General features: G+C 42.5%; 1 protein-coding gene across 1 annotated transcript; it reads left to right on the top strand.

Annotated features, from left to right (window-relative positions):
- The first annotated feature begins 9,064 nt into the window (after positions 1–9,064).
- On the top strand, positions 9,065–14,760 carry LOC114251603 (NADH dehydrogenase [ubiquinone] flavoprotein 2, mitochondrial). Its single transcript, XM_028185930.2, has 5 exons — positions 9,065–9,175; positions 11,003–11,190; positions 12,054–12,261; positions 13,728–13,804; positions 14,631–14,760. The coding sequence occupies exons 1-5, from the start codon at positions 9,083–9,085 to the stop codon at positions 14,758–14,760; spliced, it is 696 nt and encodes a 231-aa protein (XP_028041731.2). The 5' UTR covers positions 9,065–9,082.
- Positions 14,761–15,765: the final 1,005 nt, after the last annotated feature.

The raw sequence follows: 15,765 nt of genomic DNA, 5'->3' as shown, positions 1-15,765 counted from the left end.
TACCGCAGGAGGGCGCGGATGATGGGGGTCACTATTCCTCCCCCCGTACCGCCAGCGAGGCGCGCCGGTCAAGCCCCTACCCCTGCTCCACGTCCCGCACCAAGTCCATCTCGGAAGGGCAAAGGCAAGGGAAAGAGTTCACAAGCCCCCCTTTTCCCTCCGGTTAATACTCAACCTGCCACCGTGGAGGCCAGCGCAACAGCGGCTACCCTGATGGCAGAGGCGAACCCTCAAAGACAGGCCATAAAGCCCCGCCCGGCCCCCCGTTCAATCAACAAGGCAGGGACTGATCTCCAACTCACTGTACTGACCAAATCTCAAAAAAAAAACAAAAAGAAAAAAATGAAAGCCAGAGAGAAGAAAAAAAAAGAAAAGGAAGAAGCAGCCGCCATGAGTGAAGGACAAGCTGCCCAGACGATCCAACCTCCATCTCCCATGGAGATAACAGTCACCGACCCTCCCCAGAACACGAATACTATGGGCGACTCGCAGCCCCCACTTCCTCCACGCCCGCAGCGGGAGAGGCGCAGAGGTCGGCAGGACACGCAGCCTGTCGGCTTCGCTGCCTGGCTCCTCTCCCTGTGGGAGAAACTGTCCGAGGTGATCTCCGGAGTAATCCGTGAGATCGCCTCGGGAGCCAGTCCCTTCGGGGCCTTGCTCGCGGGGTTCTACCGGATGTTAGCGCAGCTCAATGGCTAGCCAAGAGCTGCGCATCATCTACTGGAACCCCGACGGGATAGGGTCCCGGAGGCCGGAGCTCATCCGACTCGCCCAAGAGTATGACCCGCAGGTCATCCTCTTGGGCGAGACCAAACTCAAACCTCGACAAGATTTTAGGATGCCCAACTACTTCGTGTACCGACGGGACGAACTGACCTCCAACGGGCGCCCGTTCAGGGGCACTGCGGCGCTCGTCAGGAGGGACGTGGTGCACGAGGAGCTTGAGCTACTGACCTTCGCCTCTACCAGAACGGTCGGGGTGAGGGTCCACGTACTGGGGGCCGAATTGCGGATTTATGCCGCGTATCGACCCCCGGGTCCTGATTTTGTCGAGGACGATATTAGACGGGCCTTGAACCATGATCGCCATCCAGCCTTGGTGGTCGGGGACCTCAATGCGAAACATGTCGCTTGGGGCTCCCGAATCATCACGGCGCCCGGAAGGCGATTGTACGAGGATGCCGAAAGGGGGGACTACTGCGTGGTCGGCCCCAACGAACCCACCCACGTTCCAACGTTGGCCCGGTACCAACCGGACGTCTTGGACGTGTGTGTTCACAAGGGGCTACGGTGCCCTCTAGCGATAGAGGCACTGTACGACCTGAGTACCCCTCACCTACCGATCTTGGTCTCGGTGGGTTTGGGGCTCACTCGGGTCGCGACATCCCCTCTCAGGCCTAGGGTCGACTGGCAGTCCTTTACGGGACTGCTGGCCAACCAATCCTTGTTTCGAGACCCGTCTACCCCTGATGAGGTCGACACGGCGGCTTCCCGTCTCGTCGACACCATCAGGGGAGCCCTGGACCAAGCGACGACTCTGGTACCCAGCGGGGGGCCCAGAGTGGTACTCCCGGTGCACCTCAAGACGTTAATTCGTCGGAAGAGGGCACTGAGAAGGCTCTGGGTGACATCTAGGTGTCCCAGGATCAAGCGCGAGCTAAACCGACTTGAGGATGAGCTGGCGACTAAGATGCGGACTTTCCGGGGTGACTCCTGGGAGGGGGGACTGTTGGACGCGTCCGACGACCGTACGATGGCCCCCCTTCACCGCATCTGTCGCCGGCTTACCCACAAGCCTTCCCCCACTTGTCCCCTGGAGGATGAGGCGGGAAGACGGTGTTTTACACCGGTGGCTCGTGCCGAAGTCCTGGCCAACTCGCTGGAGGGGCAGTTCACTCCGAATGTCTCTGCACCCTCGATGGTTGCATTCCATCGGGAGGTGGCAGAGGGTGTAATCCAACTCCTCAAACCGGAATCGCCGGGAGTCGAGCTGGGAGATGACGATCTAGTCACTCCCAGCGAGGTGCGCCTCCTTATCAAGTTGATGAAGAGGCGCAAAGCCCCCGGCGAGGACGGTATTCCTCCCCTCGCCCTGCAAAACCTCCCACCCTCAATCGTGTCAGCAATGACACGATTGTTTAATTCCATTCTCCGGGTAGGACACTTCCCTGGAACTTGGAAATTGGGCAAGATTATCGTCTTGCCCAAACCCGGCAAGGACAGGAGAAAGCCCTCCAGTTACCGACCGATTACCTTGCTGTCGCACGTGGGCAAGTTGTTCGAGCGGCCGCTCCTGAGGAGAATATCGCCGTATATTCTCCTCAGGCCGGAGCAATTCGGCTTTAGAAGCGGCCACTCGACGACTCTGCAACTGACCCGTGTCCTGCATCACTTGGCGGACCGGCGTAACTCGGGCCAATACACGGTCGCAGTCCTTCTCGATATCGAGAAGGCCTTCGACCGTGTGTGGCACGAGGGATTGGTCCACAAGCTGCGGGACGCGGGCCTACCGCACACTCACGTGCGACTGCTCGGGTCGTATCTGGAGGGCAGAACCTTCTTTGTCGCGGTCGAGGGCGCTCGGTCTTCCGTGCGTCCCATTACGGCCGGAGTTCCTCAGGGTAGTGTCCTATCTCCTATCCTATACGCCCTCTACACCAATGACATCCCCACCCTGGAGGGTCACCTTCGAGCGTGGGAGGAGGACGTGAAGTTGGCCTTGTTCGCAGACGACTCGGCCTACTTCTCGTCCTCTCCGTTCCCCTCTGCAGCCATTATGAGAATGCAGAGGCTTTTGGATTTATTGCCCCAGTGGCTGGACCGTTGGAGAGTCGCGGTCAATGTGGGAAAGACCGCGGCCTTGCTCTACGGTCCGGTCCGTATCAGAGTCGTCCCCAAGAAACTCAGTCTCCGAGGTGTGAATGTCGAGTTCAGGACCATGGTCCGGTATCTCGGATGCGACATCGACCGCTCCTTGAGCATGGTCGCGCACGTCAACCGAGTCATCGGTCAGACTCGCGCGGCCAGGTTCTTGCTGCGGCCGGTACTTGCGTCGGGGCTTCCGACCAGGACCAAACTCGCCATTTACAAGACATACGTCCGTTCCCGCCTCACATACGCTGCTGAGGCCTGGTATCACCTGTTGTCGCCGTCCCAGCGATCTAGGTTGCAGGCCCAGCAGAGTCTTTCCCTCCGTACTATCGTCGGGGCCGGGCGGTACGTCAGAAATGACGTCATCGCCCGGGACCTAGGAGTGGAGTCGCTCAGGGAGTTCGTGACTAGGCTCGCTCGTAATATGTACGAGCGAGCTGAAAACGGCCCCCATGAGCATCTCCACAACATAGCCCCGCTGCACGCCAGACCACCTGATGGTACGGCGTTGCCGCGGGAGCTATTGGTACCCCCGACGATCGTTCGGAGATAAAGCTCCTCGCCGGCTGTGAGGCCGGGGAGGACCTATGAGCGCCCCTCTTGGAGCTGAGTTTCATCAGCCTCTAGGCCCACGTCTCTTGCCCGCTTGGCGGGTCCCCCATGTGGGGACCGCGGCTGCACCCCGAAGGTGAAGCCTTATTTTCATTAGGGGCTTAGACCCCACCCCCCACCCCCTTTTGGGATGGGGTATTTATACCCGCTACAGTCCTCCCTCCCATCAAAATTATAATAATGGGGAGAGGGGGGGAGGACTCTAGCGTGGAGTGCGGCTTAGCTCTCTCCCCCATATTAGGTTAGCTAGGTTATGTTAGGTTAAGTTAGATTAGGTTTAGGTTTAGTTGTGACGGCTCGCGCTGCCCCGGCACTCCACGGAGGGCAGGAGCGGCGCGCTGCCGTCACTTGTTCTAAGTTAGATTAAGCTAGGCTAGTTTAGATTACGCTAGGTTAAGATTGTATTGTAAGAGAGAAAAAAAAAAAAAAAAAAAAAAAAAAAAAAAAAAAAAAAAAAAAAAAAAAAAAACATGGAGGAGAGCAGCGACCGCCCCCAAGAACGAAGACGAAGAAAGAAGAAGAGAAGTGTAGACGGAAGAGGAAAAGATAAATAAGAAAGACCAGCCAGCAGTGCATCACCCCTGCCTCATTAGGTAGGGAGATTCAGCCCGGGCAGAGGGGTTTCCCCGAGGCCCGCTCCGTGCCCCCGCAAAGGGATACGACGACCCTCCGTCTGCAAATTCAGTTCGAGACAGCGAGCCGACGAGTCAAGACCTCTCCGGAAGAAGAGGAGAGAGCCAACCGAACAAGAAAAGACTCGCTCCTACGCCCTGCGCCGGTCAAGCCACGAGGACCGTGTGAACGCCATACTTGAAGCCTTCGTTATTTTCCTCGAACCAATCCCAGCACCCGTTCCGCGACAGCCACTGCGGCAATACTCGAGCCACCACGTTTCAACGAGTAAGAAGTCTAAAAATCACACGTGGTGGCCGAAACCTGAGCGGTGGCCGTCCGGAATATACTTTAAATTGAATTTTCTATCCTTAAATACAAATTACAAAACTTCTTGAACTCAAGTTCCTTATTCTATTGCGTTCTCAATTATTTTTTTCCGCAGATAATCAGATCGTTTCCTCGTGTTAATCGGTTGCTAAAGTTCATAAGCATCTTCATATTTACAATCTTTCATTTAATAGACCGAGGTGACTAGAGCAAACACATATTTTTTTTAAAAGAGGCCAACAATCAATTGAATCTGGTATAGATTAGAATTACAATTTACAAATTCTTCTTCTTCTTCTTTGTCCTTTCCTCATTACTGAGGGTAGTGACCACCTTGGGCCAGTTTTTGCACCAGCTTCCTCCAATGTTGCCTGCATTCGGCCTGCTTAATGGCGCCCGGGACGCTGGTGTTTGTGGCCTCCTTGACAATGTCCGTTCACCTGGTTGGCAATCTTCCTCGACTTCTCTTTCCTTCCACGTGACCTACAACTATTAATTTTTCTAAGTTCTCAGGATTTTGTCGGGCCACGTGTCCGAAGTACTTGAGGAGACGCTGCATACAGATTGCAGATAGACGGGTCTTGATGTTTAGCTCCTTGAGAATTGACACATTTGTTCGGCGCTCCGTCCATGATACGCCCAATATTTTGCGCCCACACCACATTTCAAATGCGTCAATTCTCGATCGGGTACGGGCCTTGAGGTTCCACGTCTCAGAAGCGTACAAGAATATGGAGAAGATAAGGGTTCTCATGAGCTTTATCTTAGTTTTTATTATTTATATATTATTTAGTATTTACAAATTACATATCTCATATACCTTTGTTGTATGTAGCAACGTATTTTATTGAGTACTTTAGTGAGTTTTACTCATTTGAATAAAAGTAAAGCTTTGAATTCGGATTTTTTTGGGTGCCTTTCAATAACTCGGCTTTAACTAAATCGGTTACGTTGATTTTTGTTTACATCGCTCGGGTTTGATTCGAACGTGGTCCCATTTTGATTTGATTAAAATCTGATGATTGATGAAAAAAGATTATCTATTAATGTATGCAATATCACGATAAACGAAACAGCATCACCCAAACGAAACTAGCTCCAGAATTCAAAAAGATTTAGACTTAGATACACTTACCTTTTTTAACAATATTTTACTGTGATTGTTTTTATAATAGTAGATGATATTTTAATGTAACAAAATGCCATATTGGAGTGTAATGCAGGTACCATGTAACCGTCATTTGATGTTAATTGGAAATTTAGAACTAAATAGTAACTGAAATTCACAATTCAGTGAAATAATATATATATATATTTTTTTTTTTTTAATTTTTTTTTTTATTGCTTAGATGGGTGGACGAGCTCACAGCCCACCAGGTGTTAAGTGGTTACTGGAGCCCATAGACATCCACAACGTAAATGCGCCACCCACCTTGAGATACAAGTTCTAAGGTCTCAAGTATACTAACGACGGCTGCCCCACCCTTCAAACCGAAACGCATTACTGCTTCACGGCAGAAATAGGCATGGTGGTGGTACCCACCCGCGCGGACTCACAAGAGGTCCTACCACCAGTAAAACCATATTCCAGTTCGAACCATATCATACTTTGATATCGATGATATGGTATGATGATATCGATTAATATTTATAACGAAATTGGAGGCAAACCTCACAGTTAGATTCGAATGTGAACCAAAAGTACTGTAGAGATTTATTTCGATTAGGTAATCGTAGATAACTTTATAGTTGGTTAAAAAGGGATGAAGGGTCTTTCGATCAGGCTAGTAATAAAACGGTAATCAGATGATGAAATAGTAAGCTTTAATAACGTTATGGTATATTAAAAACATAACAGATACAAAAATGACTAATGGTTTGCCTTTTGACAAGAATTCTCTTTCAATATTCAAATTGTAATTAGAAATATTCTTGCCAAATGGTACTGTTACGCCCCAAGTTTTTTTTTGGATTCATAGAACAGTGAGAATGTCTTTTATCTGTAAAATTTAAGGGAATAGGCGTTATGTTCATAATCAAGTTCTTTATTATTTTGGCGGCTCAAGTTAAGGCAACCTATAAATTTACTACAATAGCTTTGCTGATTTACGATTTTTCGGATATTTGCAATAAAAATTACATAAGTAAAAAGTTATCTTATCAAAGACACGAAAACTTTCGGCCATTGAAAAATTAAGACCTTTTGACCAAATATTTTATATGCTTCATCCAAAAGTTGCATAGTATAAAAATTATGTGTAACTTTTTAATGAGTTTCGTCGTTGTTCATAATTATGTTTTAATCATTATTAATATTGACGTAATTTCCAACTTTTTAACGTTATCTTATATTCAAATTTTGTAACATCAAGTCCATATTTGAGAAAGGGCAACAAGGTTACGACGCGCTGCCTACCGCTGATTTAAAAATAGATGTCGAACATTTTTTGCCGCTTGATTGAAAATGCGTTTTCACCTAACGAGCGACGCCGCAGTCAACAATAAATTTAATTTGGTAAAACGTTCCTATATATTTGCAAGGGAGCTTGAAATTTCATTGAATTATATGAAGTAAGCGAAGAATTCACTGTTAAATTATTTGGGTTTGAATTTGTAACTAGACTTTGAGCGCCAGTGAACAGTACGTCTAGACTTTAGCAAAATAAAGTCAGTAGCTTGAAAAATTAGCAAATCTCAATCATATCCTGGTGGTAGGACCTCTTGTGAGTCCGCACGGGTAGGTACCACCGCCCCGCCTATTTCTGCCGTGAAGCAGTAATGCGTTTCGGTTTGAAGGGTCAGGCAGCCGTTGTGACTATACTGAGACCTTAGAACTATATCTCAAGGTGTGTGGCGCATTTACGTTGTAGATGTCTATGGGCTCCAGTAACCACTTAACATCAGGTGGGCTGTGAGCTCGTCCACACATCTAAGCAATAAAAAAAAATCCCAGCATACTACTACTACTGAAAACTTTTGACTTTTGGAAGTTGTAATTTATGTGTGCGTTTTGGTCCGTAAGTGACCTATTAAAGTTGATGGTTAAGCCAGTTACTGAAGTTCTACAGAAGTACTTATCCGAACCGTTAGGTATTTGCGAGGGGCTACGTAACGATATGACATGTGACGAGTTTACATAGGTCAGTGGGTTACACGATAAACATCGCTTACGATGTTGAAATTGCCTCAGATATCTGCTTCCTCAGCGAATACCAGTGGGTCAATATCTTTCCCGAGATATTCGCCTCGAGCGATTTTATAGCAATGAACCCCGATATTGCACCCAGGGAATATTAGTGCCCACTTCTTGATCCGGCAACGCTCGTCTTTACCATCTTTTTCCAATATCCGTTAATATCGGTCGGCGGCTAACAACTTTTTATATCGTTGAAAACACTTTCCCTAACGTTTCCGCGCCGCGTCCTAAACTTTCTGTTTTCTTTTTATTGCCCGAGTATTCGAGGTAAACAAACAAAGTGTGCAAATATTTTGTGTTGTTTCTAGTTCAAAAAACTGAAAAAGGGGTTCACTGCGCTTGGATATTTAAATATATTCTTTGAATTAAGTGATCATTCATCTAGAAAGGACGATCTCATATTGTTACCTGCTGTTACCGAAGTCCACACAAATGATAAATAGGATATCGCAATTTGAGACACTAAGGCCTCAATTGTATATTACTATTTATAACGGCTGCTTCAACCTTGGAACCGAAACGCGCGATTGCTTCGTAACAGAAAAATGCGGGATGGTGAACCATTATCGTGTGTGCTCATATTACGCCGTCAATTATTGTACTCATTGAGCGTGTTAGCCTAAATTACATAGGACAACTTAAAAAAAAAGCGATTCTATTCTTCTTAATGTGTAATTTGATGCTTTAAAATCGCAACCAGTGATCCAATTTCTAATAATAACACAATGTGTAAAACGAATTAATTTGCGAAATGTACAATGTAATAAATACAAAAAGGGTTTTTATTTTATTTAGCTCTCATTTATTTTAGAAGAAGGTTCAAGGTCCGTTTGAATGTACATTATTAATTGAATCAGCTTATCTCCGCAGAGCACGCCTTCACGAATTTCTTTTCACTGCGAATACCTACTTTAAATTTAATTTTAAAGAGTTTGTCTACCGTTTTATTTGTCTGTGACATTGACATGTGATTTCGGTTTTCAGATTAAAAGTGAACTGTTTAAGTATAATTGGTTTTTCCATCGTAAAACCCAGTAGGATTCAACAAATAATTATGTTGTCTATCAAACGTTTTTTTCGTAAGGTGAGAGATTTTATTAAAATATTGATACGCAGATAGTTGCTTATCAGCTGTACAAAGTACTCAGTAATTAAAAATATTATCATTACTTACTGCCCCGGCAATAGAAAATAGCGTTGAATGTGGTCGAAGGCTAGCATGTAGGTTATTCCGAACACTAGAAACCTCGAAAAGGGATATGCAATTATGTCAAAATTGTCAAATGTTCCAAAAAAGTAATTACTTACTTCATCATAAAACGTTTTTAAAATAATAAAAGAACAATAAAATACTTGGAATTCAACATCTTTTTTACAGTCCACTTACAGTGATGTCTTAAATAAAATAAACACGGAACGGCTATTTCACAGATTACACTCACACGCGGAGTCTCATCTACGATGAAACTTTGTAGTGAAGAGTTAAACGTCCACAGAGATAGTGAAGATAACAATGCCAAGACACCTTTTGAATTCACCGAAGCCAACATGACGGTGAGCTGGAATTTCTATATTACAATGTTGGTTCACACATTGGGTAAGCGATGCCCAGCGTGAATTATATGTGGTGTTTATAAGAAATGGGACATAAAAATAATACATCAGTGTCCAATTGTTTTTTGGTATTAATTAGTTGTCAATTTGGCAAATTGTCAATTTTGCTCAAATTTTATGTTTTATTCGGGCATTGGGAATTTCTTTTACTGGTGCATAAGTGGTTCGTTAAAATGAAAGCTAGATATTGTAGTTTATTAGTTACAATTGATTTGTTTAATGGGCGCTTCTGAGCTCACGGCTCATGAGGACGAAGCTTCCTTTAAGCTGGAATGGATGATTACTTCGTGGAAAAAATAAGTATGATGGAGTTACCTTTCTGTGCGGGCTTACAATACGCTCCACTACAAGTAAAATACCCCTGATGAGGGCAGTACGCTGGTATACCTATATGGTATGGTATATATGATATGTATATATGGTATGGTATGGAATATATTAAGAGGACGATGCTGCCCATTCTCCGAAGTGTCCCTGAGGTTTGTTTAGGTTCTAGGCCTCTAATTAGCCCGTTCAGTGGCCGCATTTACGTTTTGATATCTATGGGCCCTGATAACTACTAGGAAGGCTGTAAAAATTGTTATTTTTAACACCGACCTATCTACGAAATGAAAACTAAATTACGTGTAAACTCAAAACGTGTATTTATTAAAAATAATATGACGACTGGAACTGAACAAACATCAATACAATTATAATGAGCTACCGTTATAACGAATGGAATTGAGTAGTGAATTGACGTGGCTTTTCGTCTCGTTTATCAAAGTGAAAATGATTTTTTGCGTGAAAATTTTTTGCTACAAATAATTAACCTTGCAAATAATTTTAGGTACAATACATTCTTTTGGTTTTTTTTATTGGGATAGTACTGATTGAGTTATAATGTAATTTATTTTTTCCACTTAAGATAAGAAAAAATAAGTTGATTTTTATATTTTGTATTAAAATATAGGTTGTATTTTTTCATGCCCGCACTTTTTATAACATCCGATTTGTTTCTGTGACAAAAACCGGAATCTTTCCGGTTTGACAGATGTTTGTGGACTGTTTTTTAATGTCATTTGTGTTTTGGTGTGTAATAAATACTGGTGTAGTATACTGGTGGTAGGACCTCTTGTGAGTCTGCACGGGTAGGTGCCAGCCCCCCCCCGCCTATTTCTGCCGTGAAGTAGTAATGCATTTCGGTTTAAAGGGTGGGGCAGCCGTTGTAAAACTGTACTTGAGACCTTAGAACTTATATCTCAAGGTGGGTGGCGCATTTACGTTGTAGATCTCTATGGGCTCCAGTAACCACTTAACACCAGGTGGTCTATAAGCTCGTCCACCTATCTAAGTAATAAAATAAAAAAAGATGTGTGGTGTCGTGGGACACCGGATAGGAACGAAGTTCCTTATTATGAAAATATTAATTTTAAGTTCTATTCGAGGTATAAAGAAAATAGTTATTCGGGTATATATTTTTTATTGTGATTTTTTTTATTGATAAAAATAAAAATAAAACTACTTCACATAGTTATTAACTTTATTTTATTCACAATGATTTATAAAAAATATATAATAATAATATACAAAGAAACAACTTTATATGAATAATAATAATAGCCGTCATCGCGTAGACTATACTACTATATTAGACACTGTATAGCCAATAATAAAATCTTACGTTACGGACGTTTTTTCCCGGTTAGGGTACCCCTCCGCATCGTCCCATAAGGAACTTCGTTCCAAAAATGAGAACTTCTCTCACACTCTCTTTTTCATTTTCAGAGGATTGCCGCTTTAGTACAAAATTATCCAGAAGGAGCTGAAAGAGCGGCTCTTGGTGCTTGCTTGGATATAGCACAGCGTCAGATCGGATGGGTCCCGATTTCAGCTATGCATAAGGTCGCTGAAATACTAAGCGTCCCTAGAATGAGAGTCTATGAGTGGGCTACATTCTATACTATGAACAAAAGGTAGGTACCATCCGGCTTTGGAATGAACTCCCCTCCACGGTGTCTTCCGAGCGCTATGACATGTCCTTCTTCAAACGAGGCTTGCGGAGAGTACTTAATGGTAGGCAGCGGCTTGGCTCTGCCCCTGGCATTGCTGACGTCCATGAGCGACGATGACCACTTACCATCAGGTGGACCGTATGCTCGTCTGCCTAAAAAGGCAATAAAAAAGGTGCTTAAGTTAACTATGTTCCATTTGAAACTTTTACAAATTTAACGGATCTTTGTTTACGGAATTATTACTCATTACCAAGATTCTAGGGTCATTGACCGAATGAGCAGCAAGACACGATGAAGTGTTGGTGATATCGCTAGGGATCGATTGCATTTCAGAGACTCCTTTGGTCTTCCCCTCTTATCTTATTACTGGAGAAAAATAACAGCTCCATGCGATAATTAGGTATTCTAAACTGAAGCAAATAAGACACAATTAATGGGAAAGTTGAATACTCATTCGTCTTTTCTTTCAATTAAAAATATATGTATATTCAAATGACAAGTTAGAATTACATGTGATGTTAAAAAAAAAGAAAATTCACCGTGCAAAGGTCTTTTTCGTCGTTACCTTTCAGGCAAGAAACAACATTTTTACGATTGACTTGGTAATGTTGTTCTTGGCATTTCAGGGAAGGTTTTTGTCAGTACTTTCAACGTACAATTGGCGCGGGAGCAGTTTCGATAAATTGGTGTATTTCCGTGATATACGCGTCACATCGGAGCGCAATCGGGTTTTATTAGCAGCAAAAGTACCTCTGTTTTCGATGTGGATGCAATTTTCTGCAGTGAATGTAATACAATGTTAGATTTTGTTTCCAATGTTCTAGAAGGTTCAGGGGAAAGTTCAACGTTAAAGTTTGCATAACGACCCCTTGTATGCTCCGTGGGTCAGACAGTATATTGAGCGCAGTTGAACAGGCGACCTGCTGTTGCATCGGGAGTGTTTCCGCTGATGGCTTGTTCGGAGTTGACACAGTCCAATGTCAAGGAGCATGCGTCAACGCTCCCATGATTGTTGTTGATGATGACTATTACGTAAGTATCAAACTGTAGGGGAATGATACCCCGCCCCGCTTAGCTTACTATGCAGTTATAGTAATAAGCAACACACGTGCATCAGTTCATGGTTAACGTACAGGGATCCACCGCGGTCGCTGATGTGAATAAGCATGTAATTATACGTAGTGTTTTATTGACCGCTCTGATGAGGTTTCTGGAGGACAACTTAACCAACGGACAACAAACCTCACCACTAAAACCTCACACTGGTGACCCCGACGTGATTTGAACACGCAACCTTCTGATCTGGAATCAGTTCATTTCCGTTTTCAATAAAAGTTCCTTTGAAGTTCGATAATCTCAAATTATTTTGAACCTTTCCACTTCACTGTTAAAGGAACTCACTTTAACGACTGTAAAAGTGTATTTGATTTTTGTTTTCGAGTAGATGAACTAAAAGCCCACTTGGTTAGTGGGGCCTTTAAAACATTAGAATGTGAATGTTATCACCCCTCTTACTACGAGATGGAAGACCCAATTGTATTTTAAAAGGGCTATCCCACCCTTTAAGCTGGAACACATCATTGCTTAGCAACAGAAACACAAATGTACATTTCGATACATAATGTCATCATTCATTCATCTATGTCGGTTCTGTACATATACATATATCTCAATAATCTCATCTTCTCTTTCTTCATTCACTTCTGATGTAGTGTAGTACACAAATGTAGCAAATGTAGCCTTGTCCAGTTTGAATTATTCATGTTTTTCATCATTTTAATTTAATATAATGTGTTAGGTAAAAAATAACATCTTACTCTTGAAAGTTTCTCCATTTATCTCCAATATTCTTATTATTATTAGAGATGACAAATCAGAAACCTATAAGCTTGGGTCGCCTTATATTTTTATTTAGTAAATGATATCTGACGTTCATGTCGGCAATGTAACAGGAAATACTTTGTTTATCTACAGTGCGTTTGTTTATAAACTGGTTTGAAGAGCCTCTAGTAGCGAAACATTATCCCACAGCCTGGGATACGTGGATTTTTTTTTATTGTTTATGTGAGTGGACGATCTCACAGTCCACCTGGTGTTAAGTGGTTACTGGAGCCTATAGAGATCTACAACGTAAATGCGCCACCCACAATGAGATATAAGTTCTAAGGTCTCAATATAGTTACAATGGTTGCCCCACCCTTCAAACCAAAACGCATTACTGCTTTACGGCAAAAATAGGCGGGTGGTGGTACCTACCCGTGCGGGCTCACAAGAGGTTCTACCACCAGTAAATGTCGTTTGGAAATGCTAGTGATGCCAAGAAGCCGGGACGAATTCTACTAATTCTTTACGTTGAAAATCTTTATTATTGAGTAATCGAGTAAAATATACTCATCACGTTCATATGTGTTTCACATATTTAACAATTTTTTTTTAAATTAAACAAATTATTTCATATGATTTATTCAAAACATTTACAACATCTTACAAAATTACAGGAAGACGTTGATGTATGTGATGTTTACAACATAATACAGACCTTGAGATGCGGAGGAATTCCACCGGCGGGACCTCAGTATGTGTATACTTACTTAGTCATAAATTCTTAATTGTGAAATATCGATACATATTGACTAGGATCGATTCCGAAATATAAAGGTTACTAAGCCTACTTGGTTTGGCACTGAAGTAAACGTAAAGTATGTCACTTAAAAAGTTATATCTCGCTTTTGTTGCGTTTATGGATGAATAAGTTCACGGTCCATTTGTTGTTAAGTAGTTATCGGAGCACACGAGCATTACCATACTAAATGCTGCCATTCATCATGAGACTTTACCATCCTTTAGATTGGAATTGAAAGATTTCGTCTCAGAAATCGTCTGAATAGTGGGCGAATCCGCGAGCATACAACAGTCGTATCGCTTGATGTATGGCTGATTTTTATTAAAGATATTGTTCCGTTATCCCATTTTTAAAAAGCGTTTCCTACCTATTCGTTGGTAGTCTAAGGGGCTATTTCAGTTACGCCCAGGCGGGTAAGTGAGCGCACGGGCTCAACCTGAGAGAATTTGCTAACACTAGCCCTAGCAAGAGCAGTGCTTCACTGAATCCACCGGAATGTTATCGTCGAAGTCATTTATTGTAAGCATGTGTTAATTACGTATTTCCTTAAAATAATTAATGCTTGTGAACGGAATTAGAAGATCGACACAGGCTCATCGCTCAATACGAATGCACTGGGCTTCTTATCCTTTGGGCGACGATGACTATAGTATCTTGCCTTGAGATTCGGAAAAAAATAACTGAATTGTAGAGTAAAAGTGCATTTCAGAGTAAATATTTTGTAATAAGACATTATAGACAACTTTAGATTAATAGATACTAATTATTTGTTGAACAGAAATGGTAGATTTGCCTCCGAACCAGCATGCGGCCTAACAAGCTTACAGCAGTGTCCCCCTCCGCCTGGTTGGGGATTACAACAGGCACTATTGATGCCATGCCCTTGTCCTACGGCACCAAGATCATAGTGTATTTATTTTAATATTAAAAAACTTACTTTTATCGAAAACATATTAAAGTTTATAATATAGATAACGCTATATGTTTTATTTTCGACTAATTTCTAAAGAGTTTTTAATTTTGGATTTTTGATTAGCGACTATCGACACGGTCAATTTTCTTATGAAACAATAAAATTAGGGATGGGTCAATACATCTATGCAGCCTTAACAGGAGAGTTGATTACTCTTTAATTTTGATAGCTCTAAATGTTTGAAAGTATTTTGTAATTTACTTTAAACAGTTATGTACATACACATTTAAATATAGTACATAATACGAACACAAAAATAATAATTTAAACCTTACTTTATTTTCTTCCGCTTTGAGAAATTTCATAAATGAAAAATGTTACGAGTTATTTCTATTACTATTGAAGGACGAGTATCAATAAAATCTGCCTCGAGAACTTTCAGATGCGAACTAATTTTATTTGCCGTCCCTTATAATCTAATTGTATTTTCTTTTTCTCCCTCTTCACGATAGCGATGAAATTCTTAAGGAACGTGATTCTTTTGTCGTTTTTTTTTTTTAATGAAATCGCTCCTGCCCGGATTGTTCCCTTGATGCAAATATTCAAGTTCTTTCTCACCAAGAATTTGCCTTAATTAACGGTCTACGTGGCTTGATTCCTCATTTATGCTGACATCGTTTTTCGTTGCTTAGGTTCGTTCATTACATTTGTAAATGTACGTGCTTTAGGCTTGTTTCGTAGATAAGTTTGTTGTATTATTGTTTTGATATATATTTTTTTCATTTTGCAATTCGAACCCGTGATGTTCCCGGTATAGTTAATTAAAACAGCGATGTTTTTGTTTACGGGAAAACGTGGCACCGTTAGCCTAGGAAATGAGTAAACAAGAAATATTCTGATGAGAATTTCAATTTTAGATACACCACGAACGTTTTAATATCCTGCCGAAAAAAGACCGTATAAAATTCCAATTTTCCTGTCGGAAAAATCGGACTATGAA

This window comes from Bombyx mandarina, chromosome 05 (assembly GCF_030267445.1).
Source record: "Bombyx mandarina strain Sakado chromosome 05, ASM3026744v2".
Taxonomy (NCBI): domain Eukaryota; kingdom Metazoa; phylum Arthropoda; class Insecta; order Lepidoptera; family Bombycidae; genus Bombyx; species Bombyx mandarina.
Note: the sequence above shows the minus strand (reverse complement) of the source record. Positions and strands in the feature narration are given on the sequence as shown.